The 26,832-nt window shown below is 43.6% G+C and overlaps 6 protein-coding genes across 9 annotated transcripts in view; 1 reads left to right on the top strand and 5 right to left on the bottom strand.

Moving 5' to 3' along the window:
- LOC118225953 (tripartite motif-containing protein 16-like) overlaps positions 1–26,832 on the bottom strand; it is a 972,804-nt gene that overhangs the window by 873,550 nt on the left and 72,422 nt on the right. The gene's annotated exons all lie outside the window — the stretch shown is intronic.
- On the bottom strand, positions 4,981–10,847 carry LOC118225971 (E3 ubiquitin-protein ligase TRIM16-like). Of its 2 annotated transcripts, none has more exons than XM_035415139.1 (6): positions 10,148–10,847; positions 9,115–9,210; positions 8,175–8,408; positions 7,834–8,050; positions 7,527–7,577; positions 4,981–5,850 (listed from the first exon to the last, which is right to left on the bottom strand). In XM_035415139.1, exons 1-6 carry the CDS (start codon positions 10,736–10,738, stop codon positions 5,324–5,326), a joined length of 1,716 nt encoding a protein of 571 aa, XP_035271030.1. In that variant the 5' UTR covers positions 10,739–10,847; the 3' UTR covers positions 4,981–5,323. The 2 variants fall into 2 exon arrangements, with proteins under 2 accessions (XP_035271030.1, XP_035271031.1); XM_035415140.1 differs by having other exon boundaries at positions 7,891–8,050; positions 10,148–10,846.
- Positions 12,339–21,947, bottom strand: LOC118225970 (E3 ubiquitin/ISG15 ligase TRIM25-like). Of its 2 annotated transcripts, XM_035415137.1 has the most exons (7): positions 21,336–21,947; positions 20,841–20,936; positions 20,374–20,604; positions 19,883–20,099; positions 19,285–19,335; positions 18,402–18,858; positions 12,339–12,754 (listed from the first exon to the last, which is right to left on the bottom strand). In XM_035415137.1, the coding sequence occupies exons 1-7, from the start codon at positions 21,924–21,926 to the stop codon at positions 12,679–12,681; spliced, it is 1,719 nt and encodes a 572-aa protein (XP_035271028.1). In that variant the 5' UTR covers positions 21,927–21,947; the 3' UTR covers positions 12,339–12,678. The 2 variants fall into 2 exon arrangements, with proteins under 2 accessions (XP_035271028.1, XP_035271029.1); XM_035415138.1 differs by lacking the exon at positions 12,339–12,754 and having other exon boundaries at positions 18,020–18,858.
- On the bottom strand, positions 13,016–16,618 carry LOC118226011 (E3 ubiquitin/ISG15 ligase TRIM25-like). Its single transcript, XM_035415244.1, has 7 exons — positions 15,986–16,618; positions 15,377–15,472; positions 14,909–15,142; positions 14,625–14,784; positions 14,223–14,273; positions 13,983–14,019; positions 13,016–13,208 (listed from the first exon to the last, which is right to left on the bottom strand). The coding sequence occupies exons 1-7, from the start codon at positions 16,574–16,576 to the stop codon at positions 13,151–13,153; spliced, it is 1,227 nt and encodes a 408-aa protein (XP_035271135.1). The 5' UTR covers positions 16,577–16,618; the 3' UTR covers positions 13,016–13,150.
- LOC118226031 (nuclear apoptosis-inducing factor 1-like) lies at positions 24,411–26,472 on the bottom strand. 2 transcript variants are annotated; one of them, XM_035415277.1, is made up of 3 exons: positions 26,376–26,454; positions 25,387–25,807; positions 24,411–24,960 (listed from the first exon to the last, which is right to left on the bottom strand). In XM_035415277.1, the coding sequence occupies exons 2-3, from the start codon at positions 25,805–25,807 to the stop codon at positions 24,662–24,664; spliced, it is 720 nt and encodes a 239-aa protein (XP_035271168.1). In that variant the 5' UTR covers positions 26,376–26,454; the 3' UTR covers positions 24,411–24,661. The 2 variants fall into 2 exon arrangements, with proteins under 2 accessions (XP_035271168.1, XP_035271167.1); XM_035415276.1 differs by having other exon boundaries at positions 24,647–24,960; positions 25,387–26,472.
- The window catches only part of rabggta (Rab geranylgeranyltransferase subunit alpha), a 10,646-nt gene continuing 10,331 nt past the window's right edge, over positions 26,518–26,832 (top strand). Inside the window, exon 1 of the mRNA XM_035415136.1 lies at positions 26,518–26,644. The gene's annotated coding sequence lies outside the window, so the exon portion shown is untranslated. The remainder of the gene's footprint in view (positions 26,645–26,832) is intronic.

Here is a 26,832-nt window from a genome sequence, read left to right as displayed (position 1 = left end):
TTCAATCCAGACCAGAGTCCTGTTAAAGTCTCCTGTTAAGACATGAAGAAACAGGTTTGACAAGGTGATAAACTATGTGTTTTGTGTTTGTCATGTGTTTTAATGTCTTTTATATGCCACTTCTAGCCAAAGACACATCTCCACCTGTGTGGATTATAAAGTATAAAGTAAAAAAACTGGATAGATGAGCTGAGTGAATGTGGTCTTGATTTGTATTTAAATCAGGAGTGTCCAGCTCTGTTTCTGGAGATCCTGTCAGTTTTCACTTCCAACCCTAACAAAGCACGTCTCATTCAACAGCTAGAGATATTCATGAGCTGCTAATTAGTAGAATATATTATGGAACATTTTATTTTTAGAGAAGAATAGCAGAATAGCTTAACTCTTGGAGTGCTCAGATCCAGGCTTGATGCAGTGCTGGAAGCTCCCTAGTTTGCAGGTAAATGATCAGACTGGAGGAGCTGAATGTCTGATCATGAACAATTCTCATGTCCTTATTCTTATGTTCTTCACAAATTCAGCAGTAGCATTCAAAATACAACTTTTAATAAATATGATCAAATTGCATTAAATATCAGGGAGGGAAAAAATGAAGTATATTTTAAATGTTTAAAAGACAGTCTATTAAAGGACGAGAAAAGAAAAATCTAATGGAGCATCTCATATATTCCTATATTTATATTTATATAAATATATATATAATTTATATCTCAGTTCTTTCACTTCTGACCGATTCCATCTCTGGACCCAGTCCTGACCAATCCCATTTCAGAACACCAGCCCTAACCAATCACATCTCAGGATCCCAGCCCTGATCAATCCCATCTCAGGACCCCAGCCCTGACCAATCACATCTCAGGACTCCAGCTCTGACCACTCCCATCTCAGGTCCAAAATCCTGTCCAATCAGAGCATGTCATCTCTGGTCTCCATGGCAATCAGTGCCTGGAAACCCTCCCAAAGCTACTCCTGACTTGGAAGGAACTTTAAGAAATTGTGAAATGTCTGAATTCAGAGATGAGCAGCTGCAGATGATCACTTTTATTAATCAATTCCCCTCTGTTTTTACAGCATTATTACATTATTACAGTTTTTCTCGATTGCTAACACACTAAAACTGGTTCTTTTAGCAAAAACTCCCAAATTATTACTTCAGTTCTCAGAGGACCAACACATCTCTCAAAACACTTTTCACTTGTTTTAACACATGCTGCAAATTGTTAAACTTTTTCTGCAAATCTCTACAAACAAATGCTCTCATGAATCACTGGTTACACACTGTGCTCATGCAACAAGCACTAGTAGTCAAAACAGTTAACTCAAGTCATCACAACCTAAACTCAGGTAACCCACCTTTCTCTAGGTGCAAACACTTGGCAGCAAAATTGTTTACACACCGGTCACAATCTCTGGATCAGTAAATAGGGCCACAGTTTGCGTCTGTGTGCTTTTGAACAATGGATCCTCAAAATGGACAAGCTGTCCGAAGATCAGGAAGACAAAGGAGACGAAGAGGCAGGAGACAATTTGTCCCAGACGAAATACGTGCCACCTTGACCATGTGCTGGTGCATGGTATGATGATGAGGGAAGCTGGACAGAGAGTTCAGCCAAACTTGAATCGTTTCACAGTGGCATCCATTGTCCATACTTTCAGACAAGAAAACAGGTATTATAATTTACTGTAATGTTACGTATTGTATCTGCTGTACTACTGTGAGAGGATATGCTGTCTATGTAATGATGAAGTGTATTAACAGACGATATGTTCTTTAGATTTTATTGCTGTTTTTGTTTATAGTGCTGCATATACTGAGTTCCTTTTATGAATGCTACTCTCCTTTGAAAATACTACATTTTTTTGTTCCTTCAACTGTGTTGTGGTTACTGTACAGTACTTTTCACTCAGCATCACTTTTCAGTACTACAGATAAAATATTTGGAAATTTGCACACTCCCTCATTTGTTAGTAGTGTAACATTGCAAAGATCAAAATCTGAAAACCATAAAATAAGTAGAATAACCAGGAGAAAATAACTCCTTACACACTGCTATAACAGGTTTTTGCAGTAGTGCTTTGAATTTATCTCACTGGTGTGTTATGGGTAATCTACATTGTCTGTGTTTTCGATGGCTTGTGTGTGCCATTTGAAGGCAAAGTTTAATTTTGATGGAAGAGTATATGTTTTTGAGAAGATAATTTGAGTTTGGCATGGATGTTTGAGGTTTGTGCTGATTGATGTGTAGTTTTGGGATTGTGTTAATAGTTCTGAGAAAAAGGGGAATTGTTTCATTAAATGTGTCTTAGCAATCAAAAAAAACTGTAATGCAGAAAAGAAATAGAACAGCAGACACAAATAAAAGAAACAGTGTGAAGGAGAAAGTCAAAGTTAAACATGCAATGCTAAAGAGATACAACACACAGTAATTAAAAGAGAAGTCAAACATGTCTTTGAAAGAGATGAAAAAAAATCTGAACGTTTGTACATATTGAGGAAATCAGTAACGTAATCCTGTATATATTTTAGGTGATTAACCCATGAAGGCTCAATTTAATCTTATGTATGCAGGTGTAAGTTTAAAGGGATAATTCACTTCGTGGAAATCTTTAAAAATACTATTGTTTCATTACTGTGTGCGTGCCCTGCGATAGATTGGCGGCCTGTCCAGGGTGTATTCCTGCCTCTCGCCCAATGCACGCTGAGATAGGCTACAGCACCCCCACGACCCTGCTCAGGATAAGCAGGTATAGATAATGGATGAATTACTGAATGTGCCTGATTGGCCCAGATGGTTTCTGTCTGTTGAAGTAACTCCAAACAGCTTGTAAAGCAATGGTGATTCCAGAGGCTTCTCTACAATCATCTCAGTCACTCTATTCCCTGTCTGTAGGCCAGTGTTGTAAAATGGAGTCACAAAAGTAATCAAGTCTCACATGATGATTAAGCTCCACCCTTGGTATAATGAGCCAGCCTGGTTCCACTTCTACAGTGGGAAAGGGCTATAATGAGCCAGCCTGGTTCAGCTCTACAGTGGGAAAGGGCTATAATGAGCCAGCCTGGTTCCACTTCTACAGTGGGAAAGGGGTATAATGAGCCAGCCTGGTTCCACTTCTACAGTGGGAAAGGGGTATAATGAGCCAGCCTGGTTCCACTTCTACAGTGGGAAAGGGGTATAATGAGCCAGCTTGGTTCAGCTCTACAGTGGGAAAGGGGTATAATGAGCCAGCCTGGTTCAGCTCTACAGTGGGAAAGGGCTATAATGAGCCAGCTTGGTTCCAGCTCTTTTTTTTCTGTTACCCCACTGAAGCTACACTTGGCTCAGTACAACATCTGACCCTTGAATTGAATCTTCACTGCAACGATAATCATAAATGGTTATCAACAAACAAACAAATAAAAATCTTTCAAAAACCATTCTCCCTCATAGGCTCTGGATCAAAATAATTAACTGAAGTCACACATGGCAGCATGCTTTTCAGTCTTTTCCGTCTTTTCAGCTTTTGAGCTGTTCAGTTTTTTAGTTTTTCAGTTTTTTAGCTTTTCAGCTTTTCAGTTTCCCAGCCCTGTTTGTTTTATTTCACTCACGTCTCTCACTCTCTCTCTCTCGGTGAGCGAGTCCACATCTCTGAACTTAAGGAGGAAAAAGATTTCTGAGACACCTGTGCGTTCTGTGACACCTGTGCGTTCTGTGTACATTCAGGATGCTGAGGTGGAGGTTGTGACGTCCTGTAAGTTCTTTGGGTGTGCACACTGATAACAAGCTGGACCGGATTGTTAAAACAAAACCAGTCAAAGCGGACAGTATTTTACAGAGAAACAGAGATCTTATGCAGCAAATTGCCTTTGATGTATTAATCAGAGTGTCTTTTTTAATCTTTTAGATAGGATTTCATATATTTATTTATTTACTATTATCGCCATTCTCTGGCTGTGTTAAACTGTCTGTTTCTGTCACTGTTTTGTTAATGTTTTTTGTTTTGCTTTGTTTTTTGGAATTCTCCTTATGGGCAGTAATAAAGTTCTTCTTTTCTATTCTATAACCTGGCCACTGTCATTTAAAAACATTGAAGAATAGGGCTAAAATGTGCATTAAAATCATTTTAATTTAAATTAATCTTTGCCTTTTTTAATCTTATTAGGATGTAAAAAAAAAAAGAAGAAGAAAATCTTGTTATGATTCTAATTAGTAGAGTCAGGTGTGCTAAATTAGGGTTGAAATGAAAACCTACAGGAGAGTAGATCTCCAGGAACAGGGTTAGGCAGCCCTCCTCTACTTTGTCACCTATTCTGATGATTTTGCAGATTGAGTTCCGTCAGCAGAACAGAGGGGGGATACAGGTGGAAATTAGGCATGGTAAAGTTCACGCTGATAACAGGATACTTTCTTTCACACAGAGATGTAAATCTGTAGAACACTTTGCCAGGTCATGTAGCAGAAGCAGAGACTCTGGGAGTTCAGATCCAGGCTTGATGCAGTGCTGGATGCTCTCTAGCTTGCAGGTGAATGATCAGACTAGAGGAGCTGAATGGTCTGTTCTCATCATAAAAAATTCTCTGGCCTTATTCTTATGTTCTTCACATATTCATCTATTGCATTCAAAATACAACTTCTAATAAATATGTTTACATTGCATGAAATATCAGAGAGGGAAATGTGGAGACATTTATAATTTATGAAACGCAGTCTATTAAAGGACGACATATAAAGAGAAAAAAATGAAATGGAGCGTCTCATATTTATTACCGCCTCTCAAAGCGCCTCTAATACAAGGCTCTCTGGCACCATCTGATGGTGAGGACTGAATGTGCACCTTCTCTTCCAGCTCTTTCACTTCTGACCGATTCCATCTCTGGACCCAGTCCTGACCAATCCCATTTCAGGACACCAGCCCAGACCAATCAGTGCATGAAGGCTTCTGGTCTCCATGGGAACCGGTGTCCTGGAAACCCTCCCAAAGAAAAACTGCTGAATGCAGATGATCGTTTTTATTAATTTTATTCTTTTTATTAATCAATTCCCAATTTCCCAGCATCATTACATAATCAATACAAAAAGAAGCAGCAGACAGAATTATAAAACACCTTGAACTGAATCTTGGCCGTGACAGCAAACTACAATAAGATAGTCACCGTAAACGTGATGAGAGTGCAAGCAAACCCCAGAACAGATGGGCTGAGTGAATGTGGTCTGGATTCCATTTTTATTTCAACCAGTTCATCTTTTAATGTTCAATATTTAATTAAATTGAACTCATTTCCTGTCTCATTTCAGTGTATTCCCCTCTCTGTAATTACAGCTGATCTTCACATTCACTCCCTGCCTCATACCAGATCACACAGTTTTACAGAGGTTCCAGTACCAACCCAAAACCCAGGATAGAGGGGCTGAGTGAATGTGGTCTGGACTCTGTGCAGGAGGGTCATTGTGTCAGAGATGCTGTAGAAGGACAGAGTTCCTGCCCTGTGATCCAGGTACACTCCCATTCTGGAGGAGGGGGGGGCAGGGATTTCAGTGCGCTTAGCATTGTGCCAGAAAGAGTAACTGGCGCTAATACGGCGCAAACTCCAGGACTTGTTATTCCGTCCCAGAGCACAGTCATTACCCAGCCCTTTCCTGCTGATCTCTTTATATGACACTGCTATATGAACCCTATCCCCACTGCACTCTGCCTCCCAGTAACAGCGTCCAGACAGACCCTCTCTGCACAGCACTTGGGCTTTGTGCTCAAATCTCTCTGGATGATCAGGATATGACTGGATCTCGTCTACACGGGTCACCTCTCTGTTCCCCTCAGACAGACAGAGGCATTGATGTGCTGTGTTGGGGTCCAGTGTGAGCTGACAGGCATCTGTAGGAGGAGAAGAGATCAGTGAAGACATGAAAATTTCAATTGTTTGTGTGTTATTACTTCAAGCAGAGTGTGTTTGTCAATTATTGTGACACATTTAATGATTAATTAATGCAGAAATCTAGATAATTCCAAAGGCAACTGTATCCTATTTTAGGTACTTTCCCTTCGGTTATGTATTCCTCCAATGTATTCAATTAATCAATCACTATTATATCAATATTAATTATTTGGTTTTTGTGTTGTTGTGTCGGCAGTGATCACGTACCAGGAAACCAGCACAAGAACAACACCATCAAATATGAAAATCGCTCCTTACTGTGAATATTGCACAATTCAAATGTTTTTTTTAAACATATTGTCATGGTTTTGGCTGATACCACCATTTCTTTTCCTTCTGCGCCTTTTCTTCAGTTATTACTGCCATTGAGTTGACTCTTTTTACAATTTGCACCTGTTGGCGTTCTATTTAAACCCCGAGCAAGCTAATAAGCTTTGCTTCAGTGTCACTTACGTTGCACGAGAGCCGGTAATCTATCAAGCGAGGTAAAGGTAAAGGTAAAGGTAAAGGTAAAGGTAAAGGTAAAGGTAAAGGATTGAGAGTTGCGATATTGGATTGTTGTGGCTATAAAATTAGCACAACAGTCTTTAGCTTATTAGGTTGTTGGCAACAAGTTAGTGCCACGACCCAAACTCAGAATTCTTTCTTTAGGGTGTTACCTTTTCAGCCTCGGTTCGAGGTCTGTTTTCTTTGAGTTGCCCCGTTTTCTGCTCCGGCAGTTTTATTTTCAGAAAGTTCATACTCCTTAAGCTTTAGTTTTTTTTACCCAGTACGTGGGTTGTGTAGAGCTTTTCTTTGGGATACTCTCCCTAAGCAGTATTGTTTTCCTTTCCGTTATTTTTCCGCTGTCCTTGTCTCTTGAGACTTTGTGGCTATTCTACCTCTGGTGAATAACTTAAAGAACCCCCTGTTCAGTCGCGGTTGGTCTCCCAAAACCCCCACTCCCTCACAAATATAGAGCTTGAATTGTGTGGCCCATGGATGGTTGTGGCCCTAAATGACAGGATAAAGCATTTATGCCAGCAGCCAGCTCTGACTGCAGGACATGTATTATCATATATGATCCATATGTTTAATACCAGGAGGACTGCAGCTGAATTAACAGGGAACTGATGGAGGAGAAGATGCGATGAGATCCCAATAGCGAGTCACTTATGATTTGCATAATTTTCTGTATTCATATCCCATCTATTATCTATACCCTCTTATCCTGGGCAGAGTCACGGGGGGAGCCTATCCCAGCATGCATTGGGTGAGAAGGCAGGAATACACCCTGGACAGGCTGCCAATCTGTCACAGGGCACACACACCGTTCACTCACCATTCAGTTACACACTCACGCCTAGGGGCAATTTAGAGTCTCCAATTAGCCTACCTGCATGTCTTTGGACTGTGGGAGGAAACTGGAGTACCTGGAGGAAACCCACGCAGAAACATGATAATTCCACACAGAAAGGCCCAGGCTGGATTTGAACCCACAACCTTCTTGCTGTGAAGCGACAGAGCCGCCCACTGCACCGCCGTGCCACCCCATGCAAATCATATATTTATTCATGTTACCTAATCGTCTAATGTTGATTCATTCTCTTAATTTGAGGTTTAATTACAGACTCACGTTGTAAGAAGTTCTCTCTGGTCTTGGGCTCTAGAATATGGACCTCCCCTACTGTGGAGAGACATCAAAAGATTACAAGCCAGCAAAGACTGAAACCTAACATACTGAGAGGATTGGATGTCTCATACATAAAGCTGCTCAAATTTTCATTCATTTAGCATTTTGTGAACACTTTAACTGTGCCTCCACAAACGGTGACATTTAACCTGTGAGACAAACTGAAATGTAACCCATCCCTGTTATTAATATATAATGTGTGAAAGTGTATTTCATGATGTAAAAGTGAATCATAGGCTGAGCACCTCACCAGTGTGTGGTTTGCAGTGGCTAAGCCCACTTTTGGCAGTAGGGTTTGTCCACCAACCTCTTCCAGATACTTTTACCAACTCCACCTTGAAAACATCCTCCAGTCGGTCATTCAGCTCAGAGACAGATTTCCTCACAGCCTCAAAAGAGTCGTGTGGACTGACAGTGATGCTGAGAAAGTCTCCAAGTCCATGAGGGACACAGAGAGACTGACAGCTCTGCAGAGAGACAGAAAATTTTCTCAACACAGATACCAGAGTAGAACACTGTAAATGAAGCACAGACCTCACTATGTATGTACAATGTACATAGTGCAGACTGTCAGAGAGCCAGTGATGTTACCTGGAGGAAATGGATGTGATCCTCTGTGTGTGAAAGCTGCTCCAGCTCAGCGTCTCTCCTCTTCAACTCAGCAATCTCCTGCTCCAGTCGCTCCTGATGTCTTTCAGCCCGACTCACCTCAGCCTTCTCCTGATCTCTGATCATCTCTTTCACCTCAGAGCGCCTTCTCTCAATGGAGCGGATCAGCTCAGTAAAGATCCTCTCGCTGTCCTCCACTGCTGTCTGCGCAGAGCGCTGTTAGGAGACACAGAGAGAGGAGGGCTGTACATTTTCAAGTAGAACTTTATTTGTCCCCAGTGGGGCAATTGGTTGTGCAGCAGTGAAACAGTACCAAGGCAATTAAATACAACATATAATAAAAAGTAAAAACATAGAATACAAGGAAAAACATAAAATGCAGTAAAAAACATAGAATACAAGTAAAAACATAGAATACAGTAAAAATAAAAATACATTTTTGTGAAAACATAAAGTGCATAATATTATCAAGCCTGGTTGGGTGGTCAGCTAGTATTACCTTTTTCTATCGGAGTTCAGCATTGAAATGGCTGATAGTATGAAGGAGTGTTTGTATCTGTTGGTTTTGGCTAATGGGTATTTGAAGCGGAAATCCGAATGCAAGGTCTGAAACTCTAGGTGCAGGGGGTGGGTGCTGTCAGCCAGGATGGATTCTGCTTACTTTAACAACTGTTTGTTATACAAATCACTGCTGCCGGTCGCTGCGTGCGCAGGCCTTTTAACTAGGCCTTTCACTCGGCTCTTACTGGGACCCCAGACAGCCTGTTCCCCACAGTGTGGCTCAGTGGGATCAAGCCCCACAGGGCTGGAAAGTGGCCCAACACTGGGCTCCTCACTGGCTGACTGGAGGAGAGCCCTGACTGAGCCCTGAAATGGCTCTTCCAGCAGCCAGCTGATGTCTTCTCCTCTGGTCAGTACCCACCTTGAGTGACTGCACAGCCTGTCTCAGATCCTGCAGCTCTTTCTCTCTCTCCTGGATTCTCTGCTGGAATTTACTCTGTCTCTCCCCCAGTTGCTTCTGCAGATACATTATCTTCCCAGTTATGTCATATCACATAACAATGTCAAACGTTGCAACTGTATTTTCATATCCCAGATCAAACTAAATACTTTCCCATGTTTGATATACAGCAGGTCAGTATGCAAAGTGCAATGGCCTTACAGATAAAGCGTCTAAACTGTGTGAGTGAACTAATTGCTGCAGCCATGTTGATTCTCATTCAGGGAGTGAATAGGGGGGTGAGGGGTGTGAACAGAGCTGTCACAGAGAGCTGACTTGGGTTCACTTCCTGCTCTTACTGCTTTATCACTGTGGACTACAGTCCTGGAAATCACAGTGTTGTGTTCAAGACATTTCCAAATGTATACAACATTTCAAAATAAAATCTACTTAATGAATTAATTAAATGAAATAAAACAAAGGTCATAAATGAGAGATAATCCCTGATGAGGCAGTCAGCAATCGGGAAATAATTACCACTGTGGAGGCAAGCATGCTGTGAGGCCATTTTGACCTAAAACCCAACTGAATTTTTATATTAACTAGGACACTAGATTACGCTAAAATAATATGGTCAAAGGGCCACAAAAAATATTTCAATTTCAGCTGATTAATTCAATAAAAATCAATAAAGGTAAAAGTAGCTAATATAAAATCATTGTTGGTAACCATTGTATAAGATAATTATCTGTGTAATAAATGGGATAATCCCCTGATGAGGCAGTCAGCTATCAGGAAATAACGACCTTCAGAGGTCATTTCTCGATAGCTGACCACCTCATCAAGAATTATCCCTTACATATTGGACTGCAGAATGGCAAAAGGCTTATCAGAATCAAGCATTCAATGAAGCCATTTTATAAGCCCATATATTGTAGCTAGAAACCTAGATTATGTCTGTCATCCCTGTAAAAAATATGACTTTCACTGAATGTGTAAGCAATTCAGTCCTTACCTGTTTCTCAGTCCTTTCTGCTGCAGCTGAGACTGTTTTATGCCCACTGTGTTCATCCATCGTACACAGATAACAGATACACTGCTGATCAGTACGACAGTAAACCTCCAGCAGTTTGTTATGATGAGAGCAGATCTTCTCCTGCAGGTTTCCAGTGGCTTTGACCAGTGTGTGCTTCTTTAACGCAGGAAATTCATAGTGAGGCTGGAGGTGAGTTTCACAGTAAGAGGCCAGACACACCAGACAGAACTTGACAGCTCTGAGCTTTCTTTCAGTGCAGAAATCACACGCCACGTCTCCAGGTCCAGCGTAACAGTGAGCAGGAGGAGCAGCTTGGAGTCCTGTCTTCTTCAGCTTCTCCACCACTCCAGCCAGCATGGTGTTTTTCCTTAAAACAGGCCTTGGGGTGAAGGTCTCTCTGCACTGGGGACAGCTGTAGACACCAGTATGATCATCCTGATCCCAGCAGTCCTTAATACAGCCCATACAGAAACTGTGTCCACAGGGAATAGCCACTGGATCCTTCAATACATCCAGACAGATCGGGCAGCTGAACTGGTCCTGATCCAGTAAACCTCCACCTTCAGCCATTTTACTGCTAACACTGACAGAGTTAAGTTTCGTTTCTCTGAAACTGCGTGACAGAGAGAAGGGGAGTGACTTCCTGGTTCAGCCCACAGCTGCGGGAGGTGTGGTGTTGGACTGAGGCCAGGCTGAGCAGACAGTGTAGATTCCTGAGGAAATATTTAATCTTAGGGCTCAAAGGGCAGATTTATAAGGACTGTGTGTGTATTTTGAGCAGTAATGGCCTGTATACACATGCATGGGAAGCACTACAGGGGCACCTGATCTGAGTATCCCAGTCAGAAACGCACAGATAATGCATGTAATACGACTATGATAAAGAAGATGCCCAACGCGCTTCAAGCCAGCTAAATGAAAGAGGACTGGACAGGTGCCCAACAGGCCAGGGCGCTCAAACAAGAGTAAAACTCCAGACCCCGACACTTCATAGGACCGGCCCTAAATAAGGAACACTGGAGCACACGGACACTGTTTTAATCAACATGGAAGGACTGAAGCGTCGGTGACTACGACGTCGTCCTCAAAGTCAGTAAACGCACCAGACGTCGTAGCCGTGGGAACGTCAGTCCCTACCCTGTTTATTAAAACTGCGCCTTTGGCCCTGAGCAGCGCGTGCTCCAGAGTTCCTTATTCTGGGCGAGTCCTCGTGAAGCGTCCGGGTCAGGAGTCTTTTATTCCAATATGAAATGAGTATACAGGCATTTTTTTCCGCCCAAACAAATTATTAATGGCAAGACTGCGCATTATACAGAAAATGAGACTGCACAGTGGTCACAGGAAATCAGGCAATGCACACACCTTCAACTTCTGTTGAAGATCGTAACTTTGCTTAAAAATTTGCTTTGGAGTTACTTCAGGTTGATTTTGTTTCTTTTTCTTTAAAAACTGTTTTATTATTTTTAACTATGAACTTGCACATTTCCCAGCTGTAATTTCTGTAGTTATTTAAACTATCCTTCCTTGAACTATTCCAGTAAGATGCCAGACCACACCACAGCAGAAATATGGCTATTCTGGTTTTCAGAGAGAGAGAGAGAGCGAGAGAGAGAGAATATTCAACAAAGAAAAAAATCTTCTGCTTTCCCCCTCACAGGTTCTGCGTAAAAATAATTAACTATTACATGTGTTAGGCCTCCATTGACATGGTCTACGTGTAGCTCATCCGAGAAGAAAAATTCTCATGTCCTTATTCTTATGTTCTTCCCATATTCATCTATTGCATTCAAAATACAACTTCTAATGAATATGTTTTAATTGTATAAAATGTCAGAGAGGGAAATGTGGAGACATTTAAAATTTATGAAACGCAGTCTATTAAAGGACGACATATAAAGAGAAAAAAATCAAATGGAGCGTCTCATATTTATTACCGCCTTATCAAAGCTCCTCTAATACAAGGCTCTCTGGCACCATCTGGTGGTCAGGACTGAATGTGCACCTTCTCTTCCAGCTCTTTCACTTCTGACCGATTCCATCTCTGGACCCAGTCCTGACCAATCCCATTTCAGGACACCAGCCCAGACCAATCAGTGCATGAAGACCTCTGGTCTCCAAGGGAACCGGTGTCCTGGAAACCCTCCCAAAGAAAAACTGCTGAATGCAGATGATCATTTTTATTAATTTTATTATTTTTATTAATCAATGCCCAATTTCCCAGCATCATTACATAATCAATACAAAAAGAAGCAGCAGACAGAATTATAAAACACCTTGAACTGAATCTTGGCCGTGACAGCAAACTAAAATAAGATAGTCACCGTAAACGTGATGAGAGTGCAAGCACACCCTAGAACAGATGGGCTGAGTGAATGTGGTCTGGATTCCATTTTTATTTCAACCAGTTAATCTTTTAAAGTTCAATATTTCATTTAATTGAACTTTATGTTGCATTTGAGTGTTTTTCTCTCTCTTTTTAATTACAGCTGATCTTCCCTGCACTCGCTGCCTCATCCCAGATCACAGAGTTTTACAGAAGATCCAGAAGTATAAACCCAAAACCCAGGATAGAGGGGCTGAGTGAATGTGGTCTGGACTCTGTGCAGGAGGGTCATTGTGTCAGAGACGCTGTAGAAGGACAGAGTTCCTGCCCTGTGATCCAGGTACACTCCTACTCTGGAGGAGGGGGGACCAGGGATTTCAGTGCCCTCATTATAGTGCAGGAAAGAGTAACCAAAGTCATTACGGCGCAGACTCCAGGACTTTTTATTACCTCCCAGAGCAGAGTCATAACCCCACCCTTTCCTGCTGATCTCTTTATATGACACTGCTATATCTACCACACCCCCACTCCACTCAGCCTCCCAGTAACAGCATCCAGACAGACCCTCTCTGCACAGCACTTGGGCCCAGTACTCAAATCTCTCTGGATGATCAGGATATGACTGGATCTTTCTCACACGGGTCACCTCTCTGTTCTCCTCAGACAGACGGAGGCATTGATGTGCTGTGTTGGTGTCCAGTGTGAGCTGACAGGAATCTGTTGGAGGAGAATAGATAGTGAAGACATGAAAATTTCAATTGTTTGTGTGTTATTACTTTAAGCAGAGTGTGTTGTCAATTATTGTGAAACATTTAATGATTCATTAATGCAGAAATCTAGGTAATTCCAAAGGCAACAGTATCATATTTCAGGTACTTTCCCTTCAGTTATGTATTCCTCCAATGTATTCAATTAATCAATCACTATTATATCAATATTAATTATCTGGTTTTTGTGTTGTTGAGTCGGCAGTGATCACGTACCAGGAAACCAGCACAAGAACAACACTATCAAATATGAAAATCGCTCCTTACTGTGAATATTGCACAATTAAAATGTTTTTTTAACATATAGAGCTTGAATTGTGTGGCCCATGGATGGTTGTGGCCCTAAAAGACAGGATAGAGCATTTATGCCCCCAGCCAGCTCTGACTGCAGGACATGTATTATCATATATGATCCATATGTTTAATACCAGGAGGACTGCAGCTGAATTAACAGGGATCTGATGGAGGAGAAGATGCGATGAGATCCCAATAGCGAGTCACTTATGAATACAAAAAATTATGCAAATCATATCCCATCCATTATCTATACCCTCTTATCCTGGGCAGAGTCACGGGGGGAGCCTATCCCAGCATGCATTGGGTGAGAAGGCAGGAATACACCCTGGACAGGCTGCCAATCTGTCACAGGGCACACACACCGTTCACTCACCATTCAGTTACACACTCACGCCTAGGGGCAATTTAGAGTCTCCAATTAGCCTACCTGCATGTCTTTGGACTGTGGGAGGAAACTGGAGTACCTGGAGGAAACCCACGCAGAAACATGCAAATTTCACACAGAAAGACTCAGGCTGGATTTGAACCCACAACCTTCTTGTTGTGAAGCGACAGAGCCACCCACTGCACCACCGTGCCACCCCATGCAAATCATATATTTATTCATGTTACCTAATCGTCTAATGTTGATTAATTCTCTTAATTTGAGGTTTAATTACAGACTCACGTTGTAAGAAGTCCTCTCTGGTCTTGGGCTCTAGAATATGGACCTCCCCTACTGTGGAGAGACATCAAAAGATCACAAGCCAGCAACGACTGAAACCTAACATACTGGGAGGATTGGATGTCTCATACATAAAGCTGCTCAAATTTTTATTCATTTAGCATTTTCTGAGCACTTTAACTGTGCCTCCACAAACTGTAACATTTAACCTGAGACAAACTGTAATTCCCTGTTATTAATTCATGACCTGTGAGACAAACTGAAATTTAACCCATCCCTGTTATTAATATATAATGTGCGAAAGTGTCTTTCATGATGTAAAAGTGAATCATAGGCTGAGCACCTCAGCAGTGTGTTGTTTGCAGTGGCTAAGCACACTTTTGGCAGTAGGGTTTGTCCACCAACCTCTTCCAGAAACTTTGTCCAACTCCACCTTGAAAACATCCTCCAGTCGGTCATTCAGTTCAGAGACAGATTTCCTCACAGCCTCAAAAGAGTCGTGTGGACTGACAGTGATGCTGAGAAAGTCTCCAGGTCCAGGAGGGGCACATAGAGACTGACAGCTCTACAGACAGGCAGAGAATTTTTGCAACACAGATACCAGAGTAGAACACTGTAAATGAAGCACAGACCTCACCATGTATGTACAATGTAAATAGTGCCGACTGTCAGAGAGCCAGTGATGTTACCTGGAGGAAATGGATGTGATCCTCTGTGTGTGAAAGCTGCTCCAGCTCAGCATCTCTCCTCCTCAGCTCAGCAATCTCCTGCTCCAGTCGCTCCAGGAGTCTTTCAGCCCGACTCACTGCAGCCTTCTCCTGATCTCTGATCAACTCTCTCACCTCAGAGCGCCTTCTCTCAATGGAGCGGATCAGCTCAGTAAAGATCCTCTCACTGTCCTCCACTGCTGCCTGTGCAGAGCGCTGTTAGGATACACAGAGAGGAGGGCTGTACATTTTAACTAGGCCTTTCACTCAGCTCTTACTGGGACCCCAGACTGTTCACCACAGCGTGGCTCAGTGGGATTGAGCTCCACAGGGCTGGAAAGTGGCCCAACACTGAGCTCCTCACTGGCTGACTGGAGGAGAGCCCTGACTGAGCCCTGAAATGGCTCTTCCAGCAGCCAGCTGTTGTCTTCTCCTCTGGTCAGTACCCACCTTGAGTGACTGCACAACCTGTCTCAGATCCTGCAGCTCTTTCTCTCCCTCCAGGATTCTCTGCTGGAATTTATTCTGTGTCTCCTCCAGTTGCCTCTGCAGATACATTATCTTCCCAGTTATGTCATGTCATATAACAATGTCAAACGTTGCAACTGTATTTTCATATCCCAGATCAAACTATATACTTTCCCGTGTTTGATATACAGCAGGTCAGTGTGCAAAGTGCAATGGCCTCACAAATAAAGCTTCTAAACTGTGTGAATGAACGAATTGCTGCAGCCATGTTGATTCCCATTCAGGGAGTGAATAGGGGCGTGAGGGGTGTGAACAGAGCCGTCACAGAGAGCTGACTAGGGTTCACTTCCTGCTCTTACTGCTTTATCACTGTGGACTACAGTCCTGGAAATCACAGTGTTGTGTTCAGGACTTTTCCAAATGCATACAACATTTCTAAATAAAATCGACTGGGCAAAAGGCTTATCAGAATCAAGCATTCAGTGAAGCCATTTAATAAGCCTATATATTGTAGCTAGAAGCCAAGATTATGTCTGTCATCCCTGTAAAAAATATGACTTTCACTGAATGTGTCAGCATTTCAGTCCTTACTTGTTTCTCAGTCCTTTCTGCTGCAGCTGAGACTGTTTTATGCCCACTGTGTTCATCCATCGTACACAGATAACAGATACACTGATGATCGGTAAGACAGTAAACCTCCAGCAGTTTGTCATGATGAGAGCAGATCTTCTCCTGCAGGTTTCCGGTGGCTTTGACCAGTTTGTGCTTCTTAAAGGCCGGAGATTCATAGTGAGGCTGGAGGTGAGTTTCACAGTAAGAGGCCAGACACACCAGACAGGACTTGACGGCTTTGCGCTTTCTCCCAGTGCAGAAATCACACGCCACGTCTCCAGGTCCAGCGTAACAGTGAGCAGGAGGAGCAGCTTGGAGTCCAGTCTTCTTCAGTTTCTCCACCACTTCAGCCAGCATGGTGTTTCTGCCCAGAACAGGCCTTGGAGTGAAGGTCTGTCTGCATTGGGGACAGCTGTAGATACCAGTATGATCATCCTGATCCCAGTAGCGCTTAATACAGCCCATGCAGAAACTGTGTCCACAGGGAACAGCCACTGAATCCTTCAGTAGATCCAGACAAATCGCACAGCTGAACTGGTCCTGATCCAGTAAACCTCCACCTTCAGCCATTTTACTGCTCACACTGGCAGAGACAGAATTAAGTTTCGTTTCTCTGAAACTGTGTGACAGAGAGAGTGGGGGGTGACTTCCTGGTTCAGCCCACAGCTGCAGGAGGTGTGGTGTTGGACTGAGGACAGGCTGAGCAGAGAGTGCAGATTCCTGAGGAAATATTTAATCTTAGGGCTCAAAGGGCAGATTTATTGAAGGACTGTGTGTGTATTTTGAGCAGTAATGGCCTGTATACACATGCATGGGAAGCACTACAGGGGCACCTGATCTGAGTACCCCAGTCAGAAACGCAGAGATAATGCATGTAATACGACTATGATAAAGAAGATGCCCAACGCGCTTCAAGCCAGCTAAATGAAAGAGGACTGGACAGGTGCCCAACAGGCCAGGGCGCTCAAACAAGAGTACAACTCCAGGCCCCGACACTTCTTAGGGACCGGCCCTAAATAAGGAACACTGGAGCACACGGACACTGTTTTAATCAACATGGAAGGACTGAAGCGTCGGTACCTACGATGTCTTCCTCAAAGTCAGTAAACACACCAGACGTCGTAGCCGTGGGAACGTCAGTCCCTACCCTGTTTATTAAGACAGTGGCTTTGGCCCTGAGCAGCGCGTGCTCCAGAGTTCCTTATTCTGGGCGAGTCCTCGTGAAGCGTCCGGGTCAGAAGTCTTTTATTCCAATATGAAATGAGTATACAGGCATTTTTTTTCCGCCCAAACAAATTATTAATGGCAAGACTGCGCATTATACAGAAAATGAGACTGCACAGTGGTCACAGGAAATCAGGCAATGCACACACCTTCAACTTCTGTTGAAGATCGTAACTTTGCTTAAAAATTTGCTTTGGAGTTACTTCAGGTTGATTTTGTTTCTTTTTCTTTAAAAACTGTTTTATTATTTTTAACTATGAACTTGCACATTTCCCAGCTGTAATTTCTGTAGTTATTTAAACCATCCTTCCTTGAACTATTCCAGTAAGATGCCAGACCACACCTCTGCAGATATGTGGCTATTCTGGTTTTCAGAGAGAGAGAGAGAGCGAGAGAGAGAGAGAATATTCAACAAACAAAAAAATCTTCTGCTTTCCCCCTCACAGGTTCTGCGTAAAAATAATTAACTATTACGTGTGTTAGGCCTCCATCGACATGGTCTACGTGTAGCTCATCCGAGAAGAACAAGCATTTGAAATCCAAAAAGCATCTTTAAAATGAGTTTTGATATGCTTCTCAATACACTTCCAGTGGATTATCTTATAAGAAAATAAGCACTCGATGTGCTTATTTGTTTTGAAGTTTGAGTGTGAGAATGATCTGTCATCACCACCAGTCACCACAGATGTTGTGACGTCCATCAAAACAAGTAGAGAAGGAGTGGGTGGAGCCGGTTTGACGGACAGCTCAGGTGGAGACCAGTGGAAAACAGGAGGCAGAGTCAGAGAGGCAGTTCTCAGGCATTTTAATACAAGCGCTCAGGAGAAGACTGCAGCCACACAGAGTTTCAGAAATCTGCTCAGAATGCCAACCACCTCAAATATCACACCCTTTACAGGGGCTTTTATACAAAGTATATAATCTGTTAATAATCTGTATGAGTGTGTGTGTGTGTGTGTGTGTGCATGCGCATGTGTGTGTATGTGTGTGTGCGGCTGTGTGCATGCATGTAGGTGTGTGTCTGTGTGTGTGTGCGTGCGGGTATGTGTGCGTGTGCTTTTCCCTGTCTTTACTTACAGCTGATTTTCTCTTGACTCACCCCAGATCACACAGTTTTAAGGAGGTTCGAACAAAGTGAACCCCAAACCCAGGATAGAGGGGTTGAGTGAATGTGGTCTGGACTCTGTGCAGGAGGGTCATTGTGTCAGAGACGCTGTAGAAAGACAGAGTTCCTGCCTTGTGATCCAGGTACACTCCTATTCTGGAGGAGGGGGGAACAGGGATTTTTGTTCTCTCATTATTGTGCCAGAAAGAATAACTGGAAGGACAGCTGTTCAAACTCCAGGACTTCTCATTACCTCCCAGGGCACAGTCAACATCCCGCCCTTTCCTGCTGATCTCTTTATATGAGACTGCTATAGAAACCCAATGATCCCCACTCCACTCAGCCTCCCAGTAACAGCGTCCAGACAGACCCTCTCTGCACAGCACTTGGAACAAGTCCTCAAATCTCTCTTGATGACCAGGATATGACTGGATCTCTTCCACACGGGTCACCTCTCTGTTCCCCTCAGACAGACGGAGGTGTTGATTCACTGTGTTGGGGTCAAGTGTAAGATGACAGGAATCTGAGGATAAAGATGTTACAGTTCATACATGTTTTATGTCTTACATATTGTACATATTTGAAGTCAATATTTTCTTGACTAAAATTTGATTACATCTTATTTTAGTTAATAATTTTTCCCATGCATTGAATTTTCAACTTTTACTAATATGATCTTAATTGTTTTTATATAAATGCATATCGGTCTTGTAACTTTCTTCACACAGTCCTACTGCAGGACATATATTTATTATATATGATCCATACGTTTAATACCAGGATGATTGCAGCTGAATTAACAGGGATCTGATGGAGGAGAAGATGTATGAGATCTCTAAAGCAAGTCACTTATGAAAACAGAAAATAATACAAATCATCTCTTTATTCATGTTACCTCACATTCTCACATTGCTTCATTCTTTAAATTTAAGTTTAATTACAGACTCACATTCTAAGAAGTTCTCTCTGGTCCTGGACTCTACGATATGGGCTTCTTCCACTGTGGAGAAAGTTTAACTCTGAAACATTACTTTATTTCACAATTTCCCAGGGAAATTTCACAAATAATATTCAGGCAAATGAAAACTGATGTTATCCAGAATGCAGTATCAGTACCAGTGTCAGTTATTATCCCAAAACTGAGCAAAGATGCGATGAGATGAGACAAGATGGTAATGTTTTATCGTAAAATGACTGAGTTTTAGAACGTCTTCCGCTGGCATCTTCCCACAGTATCTTGCATCAGGGATGAAACATATTTGGTTCTTTGAAGGTTACACAAAGCTCTGAATGTGAACGCTTAAGGTTATGCTGAGCCAGCAAGTACTGCAGCCTAACATACTGGACACTTTGGAGGTTTCACACAGGTACAATTCACACATAAAAATCCACATTTTGGGTCATTTAGAGTTTGTGAGTACTTTAAAAACCAATCCGGAATACAACCTGTGAGACAGACTGAAACGTCACTCAGTTCTGTTATTAATATATAACCTGTGAAAGTGCATTTCATGATGTAAAAGTGAATCTTAGGAAAAGCGCCTCACCAGTGTGTTGTTTGCAGTTAGTAAGCACAATTTCTGGGGCTGGGTTTGTCCACCAATCTCTTCCAGAAAATTTGACGAACTCCATCTTGAAAATGTCCTCCAGTTGCTCTTTCAGTCCAGAGACAGATTTCCTCACAGCCTCAAAAGAGATGTGTGGACTGACAGTGATGCTGGGTAAGTCTTCAGGTCCAGGAGGAACACAGAGAGATTGACAGGTCTACAGACAGACAGACAGACAGACAGACAGAGAACAGTCTCAATACAGACTCCTGTGCAGATGCCAGGAGCAGATCTTTGTAAATGAGGAACATGTCTGACAAAGTTATTCTTACCCTGAAATGGGGTAACAAATGGAAACCAAAAAATACCCATTGATAAAAGTGGGAATATGCACACTCAATATGCAATTGCAGAGTACAGGGCCAAATTAAGAAAAAATATGTCTTGTACAATGTTCACAGTACAGACCGTCAGAGAGCCAGTGATGTTACCTGGAGGAAATGGATGTGATCCTCTGTGTGCGAAAGCTGCTCCAGCTCAGCATCTCTCCTCCTCAGCTCAGCAATCTCCTGCTCCAGTCGCTCCAGGAGTCCTTCAGCCCGACTCACTTCAGCCTTCTGATCTCTGATCAACTCTCTCACCTCAGAGCGCCTTCTCTCAATGGAGCGGATCAGCTCAGTAAAGATCCTCTCGCTGTCCTCCACTGCTGCCTGTGCAGAGCGCTGTTAGGAGACACAGAGAGAGGAGGGCTGTACATTTTAACTAGGCCTTTCACTCAGCTCTTACTGGGACCCCAGACTGTTCACCACAGTGTGGCTCAGTGGGATTGAGCCCCACAGGGCTGGAAAGTGGCCCAACACTGAGCTCCTCGCTGGCTGACTGGAGGAGAGCCCTGACTGAGCCCTGAAATGACTCTTCCAGCAGCCAGCTGTTGTCGTCTCCTCTGGTCAGTACCCACCTCGAGTGACTGCATAGCCTGTCTCAGATCCTGCAGCTTCTTCTCTCTCTCCTGGATTCTCTGCTGGAAGTTACTCTGTGTTGCCCCCAGCTGCTTCTGTAAAGAAACACAAGATATCTAGTTTTAAAAACACTGATGTCAACACTCCAGCAAGCCCTAAGGAATGCAAGGAACTGGGGGGGGGTCACCGATTCTGATCACCCACTCAATGAAAACACCCACGGAATCGCAATCTTCTAAAGAAACAAAGAGGAAATTTTAAAAAATGAATGAATAAGCCAGTTGCAGTGCACGTTGGAGTGCAGTGTGATGCACATGCAAGGAAACATGCGCTGTCATAAGTGCATGCAGGTCTGGGTGCATGGCAAGCTTTTCACACAGAGATTCAGCCCATTTATCCTTTTCTCTTTCGCTGCAGTTATTATCAGTACTTTTGGGTTTTGTGTTATAAATTGAGCTCAGTGAAAACTGCCAGTTAAGAACTTCAGTCCTTACCTCTTTCTCAGTCCTTTCTGCCGCAGCTGAGACTGTATCATGGCCTCTGTGTTCATCCAATGTACACAGATAACAGATACCCTGCTGATCAGTACGACAGTAAATCTCCAGCAGTTTGTCATGATGAGAGCAGATCTTCTCCTGCAGGTTTCCGGTGGCTTTGACCAGTTTGTGCTTCTTAAAGGCCGGAGATTCATAGTGAGGCTGGAGGTGAGTTTCACAGTAAGAGGCCAGACACACCAGACAGGACTTGACAGCTTTGTGCTTTTTCCCAGTGCAGAAATCACACGCTACATCTCCAGGTCCAGCGAAACAGTGAGCAGGAGGAGCAGCTTGGAGTCCTGTCTTCTTCAGTTTCTCCACCACTCCAGCCAGCATGGTGTTTCTGCCCAGAACAGGCCTTGGGGCAAAGGTCTGTCTGCACTGGGGACAGCTGTAAACACCAGTATGATCATCCTGATCCCAGTAGCGCTTAATACAGCCCATACAGAAACTGTGTCCACAGGGAATAGCCACCGGATCCTTCAGTAGATCCAGACAGATCGGGCAGCTGAACTGGTCCTGATCGAATAAACCTCCACCTTCAGCCATTTCACAGCTCACACGGACAGAGACAGCCTTAAGTTCAGTTTCCCTGAAACTGCGTGACAGAGAGAGTGGGAATGACTTCCTGGTTCAGCCCACAGCTGCAGGAGGTGTGGTGTTGGACTGAGGCCAGGCTGAGCAGAAAGCACAGATTCTTTAAGGGAACCCCACCTGTTAAGACTTGTAGGCCTTAATATGGTGTGAATGCCTTCAATTATATAAATACGTCATGAAAACCACATGACCATGGCAGTGCACTCTGGGTAGTGACATTAAACAGTTGCTCGAGTCTCCATTCCATTGTTGTTGTTCATTGAGCGGCACTGAAAATGTCTTCTGTCCAGCCTTTTCAATTCGAGCCAGAGCGGGACGTTACTCAGCAGGAAAGCACCGAGGACAGCCCTCATCAAATAAATCAAAACAACGAGGATCGGGGGCCAGAGGAGAGGGAGAGGAGAGTAGGGCATAAGAGATGGTGTCTGTGCAGCAACTGCCTGCCGATGCCAACAGTGATGGAAAAGTTGTCTGCAGTAAAGAGCTCTGCTTTCCAGCAGCAGCCGTTCAAAGTCACAAGACCACCATGGATCAAACTGTCGTTTTTGGTGAACCTGAAACGTGTACATCATCCCCATTCATTTAACTGACACAACGTTATTACCGATCTGCGCCATATATATCAGCTTAAGCCGGTGATGACACTTCTTTTAAATGCATAATCCCTAATGAAAATAGGTGTTGATACACTAAGATGTTTAGCTATTGAATCCATCCTATCCACAGATATCTCGTGTATCAGATCACACACAAATAGTGTGTCATTGCGCTGACATGTTTCACTATTAATAACCACAACCGCTGGACAAGACAACAGAGTTAACCTCCAGAATGGCCATTCTGTGTGGAGTTTGCATGTTCTACCTGCAGTGCATGTTCTCCACTGAACCACAGTAAGAGCCAGTATCTCCAAATGGAAAACACTTGGAACAGTTGTGAATCTTCCCAGGAGTGTGCCACAATTTCAGCTCTAGCCTCAGTTAAAGTCAGTGTTTACGAGTCCACAATCAGAAAGAGACTGGGCAAAAATGGAATTCATGGGAGAATAGCAAGGCAGAAACCACTGCTAACCAAGAAAAATATCAAAATCTCACCTCACATTTGCAAAAAGCACCTGGATGATCCCCAAGCCTTTTGGGATAATGTTCTATGGACAGACGAGTCCAAGGGGGAACTTTTTGAATATCACGGGTCCCATGATGGATGGCATAAAGCAAACACATCTTTTCACAGTAAGTACATTGCATCAACAGTCAAACATGGTGGTGGTAGTGTGATGGGGTAGGGATGCTTTGCTGCCTTGGAACCAGGACAGCTTACCATTATTGAATGAACCATGAATTATGCTCTCTACCAGAAAATTCTTAAGGAGAATGTGAGCTGAAGCTGAAGCATAATTGGGTTATTCAGCAAGACAATGATCCAAAACACAAAAGCAAGTCCACATCTGAACGGCTGAAAAGAAACAAAAGTCTTGGAGGCTAGTCAAAGTCCTGACTTGTACCCTATTGAGATGATGTGACAGGACCTGAAACGAGAAGTTCATTCTCAAAAACCTACCAAATTGCCTGAATTAAAGCAGAGAAGAGTGGGCTAAAATTCCTCCACATGAATCTGAGACTGATATCAAATTAATGGCAGCACTTGGTTGCAGTTATTGCCGCTAAAGCAAGTTTAAGGGGGCAATTACTTTTTCACATGGGTGATATGGGAGTTCGATAGCTTTTTTAAGTAAAGGAAATTATTTTGAAAAACGTGTGTCGTGTTTACTTGCCGTTGTCTGATTATGACATTTTGATATGAAACCACTCAGTTTGACAAATATGCGATAATGGAGGAAATGAAGAAGGGGGCAAATGCTGTATCTGTGAGTCCACTTAGGAGGGAGCGGGTGTTCAGGGACCACAGGAATTTCCAGGCCCGTGATGACTACAGGCTTATGAGCTGATTTCCGTTCCCAAGAGCCATTCTCCAGGAAATAACCGGACCAAACTGGTCCAAACCGGACCAGCCTGGCCAAACCAGGCCAACCTGGCCAAACCAGACCAAACTGGTCCAAACCGGACCAAACCGGTCCAAACCAGCCCAAACCGGTCCAAACCAGCCCAAACCGGTCCCATTACAGGCACCGACCACTGTGGGCTTTCCGGCACTGTGGGGCAGAGAGGACGACGCCGCCGTTCCCCAGCTTCGCCATGCCAGCCAGGCTGGATGGTATGATTAATACGACACGCCGATAGCCAGCATTACACTGCGGGGGGGACAGGCCGACATCGAAGCGCAAGCAGCGTCCGGTTTCCCAAACGCCATCGGCACCACTGACTGCACTGACGTTGCGCTAAGCAGGGGCGTGGCTGGGAATTCTCAGGCCCCTGAAAGAATATTGCTCTGGGCCCCTCTTTGTCAATAAAATAAATATATTTTTTTCCAGCTGTGGGCCCCCCACCCCAAAAGCTGCTGTGGGCCCCTAGAATCATCCACATTTCGCCCCACTAGTGGCATTAGGCACACATGCTGTTACACTACTGTCTCATTCCCCATTTGATGTCTGTAACTGGTCTGTCAACTGTTTTTTCTTCTTTTTTTTTTGTGTAACTTTGTGTTTTATGTCAGGTCCCCCTTGGAAAAAGAAATTTTGATCTCAGTTGGGTTTTATAATGGTTAAATAACGGTTAAATAAATAAATTTTAAAAAACAACAGTGTATGTTTTAACTAGCTCTTTTAATGTGGAGCATATCTGGCATAGGACGTTTCCGATATGTTTCAGTTCAGAGGTCACGTTGTCGATGGATCTGATGAGGTCCCGTTGCGTCCGGACGGCGGCGTCGTCCCCGCTTGCGTGACCACGCCCCGCACCGGAGACGCTGCTGGGCCCGGGCGCGCTGTCTTCCTCCTGCTGCACCTCCTCGCTTCCCTCCTGCGCCTCCTCACTTCTCTCCGGCACCTCCTCGGCCCCCGGCACACCCATTTTCTGATCCTCCGACTCTGCAGAGCACAGAAAATTGTGCACCGTGTTGGACCTGCAGTGTGTGTGGTCAGGCACATTCTTTCAAAGACGGTCGTTTAATTAATACATTACATGAGTGCACATATTTTTCTACAGTCGTGGTGCATCGTTACCAAATAAAATGAAATATACCAGGCTGGCCAGTGGAGGATGGACTCCCCCTCTATAGCTGGGTTCCTCCTGAGATTTCTTCCCATCGGGAGTTTTTTCTTGCCACCTTTTGAGGGTTTTTCTCTGCACTGGGGAGTTTTTTTATTTATTTATCTCATGTTCTTGCTACTTGGGAGTTCAGGACTGGTTTTTGCTCTTTTTCTGTTGCTCTGCAAAAAGTGTCTTCGTGACAACTGACTGTAAAAAGCGCGAAACAAATAAAATCTATTTGGGGAAAAAAACGGACTTTTTACCTGTTTTCACTGCAGTGGATTCGGCCATTTCAGTGAACTCATCCAGTGGCGGTAGCATTGCGCTCATGTGGATGTCCCCAATGATCGACGCCAACCGCTCATCCAGCGGGGAGAGCGGCGGAGCTCCCACGCACCACCCGCCCACACCCACGCTTTCCCTGTGCGCCGATATGCGCTTTTTGGCCTGCACTTTGATGTCGAACCACTTCTTCTTAACTTCCCCCGCGGAGCGGTTCACGGCGCTGGACGCGTTCACGGCGGCGCAGACCCTGTGCCACTCCAGGCGCTTCCTCTTGTTGCTGACGCCCATGCTGACGCCGTTAAACAGTATGCTACGTCTCCTCTCCACCTCGCCCAAAAGAACTTCAATTTCGCGCTCTGTGAAATTCTTCTTTTTGCACTTGTGTCGCAACAGTGCCATCTTCTTGCAAAAAAAAAACTGTTACAGGACTGTCCAATTTATATGCAAGGCGCATTCATAAAGGCCGTTTCATTAAACATGTATGGTTAATTGTGGGGGGTTAACCAGAGTTAATACGATGCTTATGCACGTGCACTCAATTTCCAGTGAGATGTTTTATGATAAGAATATTTGCACAGGGTTGAAAAAGAACAGTTTTATATATCACATACTTTCGTGCGCAGTATTAAACCTACGCAGTCTTTTAAAACAAGTCTCTGCAAACTACATCACCGTGTAGAATGAAGAATGGAAAACGGATGCACACTTAGAGCGCCGATTCAACTAGACGTACAGTTCACTGTTGTGTTATTACATAATTACAATGTACACCTTTACATGATCTTCACGTGTAGCTATAGTTAGCTGAACTACAAAGCAGCCAGTTATGTCATGACAGGTCCACTTGGTAAACACGGTAACTCGCCGAATGCTTGAAAATTCGCCACAAAAATTAACGCTGAGCACTGCCAGATTTACGTATTTAAACAGACACTGTTCTTTCCCCTCATTCGCTGTACAGCCCTACCTTATTTTGAGCTAAGACGTGAAGACCAGCGGCCCTTTCATGAATTACCACCCCGGGACACGCTACCTAGCAACCACGGTTGGTTTTTTCTTTTTCGGGCCGCAAATGATGACATCATTACTAAGGGACGGAAAAAAAGAGCATGTGTATATACGTAACTTCTGGCGGAAGTGCCAGAGAAGCTGCATTACTGTGGACTACTCTGGAGGAATTTATTTCATGACAACAGCCGGACTGCCACCCCTGTGGAACCCGTAAAACACTTTTTGGTAGGTTCTGCGCACGTATGTGTAACGCTATGCATGTCGATATAGACTTGTAGTCCAATTTCATATTGATTGCTATGTTTTTGTCATCTGCGTTGGCTTAGCCTGAGCTCGCATGGGTGGGGACCTGACTACACCTGTTAAAAAAAAATAAACAGGTCTGGTCATTTCTCTTACCGCAGACAGCATTG

Source organism: Anguilla anguilla, chromosome 4 (assembly GCF_013347855.1).
Source record: "Anguilla anguilla isolate fAngAng1 chromosome 4, fAngAng1.pri, whole genome shotgun sequence".
Taxonomy (NCBI): domain Eukaryota; kingdom Metazoa; phylum Chordata; class Actinopteri; order Anguilliformes; family Anguillidae; genus Anguilla; species Anguilla anguilla.
This window is presented reverse-complemented; position numbering and strand designations above follow the sequence as displayed.

Bases quoted from the DNA above. Each gene is read 5' to 3' on its own strand.
- LOC118226011 (XM_035415244.1), bottom strand. From the start codon at position 16,576: ATGGCTGAAGGTGGAGGTTTACTGGATCAGGACCAGTTCAGCTGTGCG. The intron at 15,143-15,376 runs GTGGGTACTGAC...GTATCCTAACAG, and splicing joins AGGTTGTGCAGTCACTCAAG to CGCTCTGCACAGGCAGCAGT. The intron at 14,274-14,624 runs GTTGGTGGACAA...GTCTCTCCACAG, and splicing joins GGACAAAGTTTCTGGAAGAG to TAGGGGAGGTCCATATTCTA.
- LOC118225971 (XM_035415139.1), bottom strand. From the start codon at position 10,738: ATGGCTGAAGGTGGAGGTTTACTGGATCAGGACCAGTTCAGCTGCCCG. The intron at 8,409-9,114 runs GTGGGTACTGAC...GTCTCCTAACAG, and splicing joins AGGCTGTGCAGTCACTCAAG to CGCTCTGCGCAGACAGCAGT. The intron at 7,578-7,833 runs GTGAGGTGCTCA...GTCTCTCCACAG, and splicing joins CCACTGCAAACCACACACTG to TAGGGGAGGTCCATATTCTA.
- LOC118225970 (XM_035415137.1), bottom strand. From the start codon at position 21,926: ATGGCTGAAGGTGGAGGTTTATTCGATCAGGACCAGTTCAGCTGCCCG. The intron at 20,937-21,335 runs GTAAGGACTGAA...GTTTCTTTACAG, and splicing joins CAGAAAGGACTGAGAAAGAG to AAGCAGCTGGGGGCAACACA. The intron at 20,605-20,840 runs GTGGGTACTGAC...GTCTCCTAACAG, and splicing joins AGGCTATGCAGTCACTCGAG to CGCTCTGCACAGGCAGCAGT.
- LOC118226031 (XM_035415276.1), bottom strand. From the start codon at position 25,807: ATGGCACTGTTGCGACACAAGTGCAAAAAGAAGAATTTCACAGAGCGC. The intron at 24,961-25,386 runs GTAAAAAGTCCG...TGTGCTCTGCAG, and splicing joins ATCCACTGCAGTGAAAACAG to AGTCGGAGGATCAGAAAATG.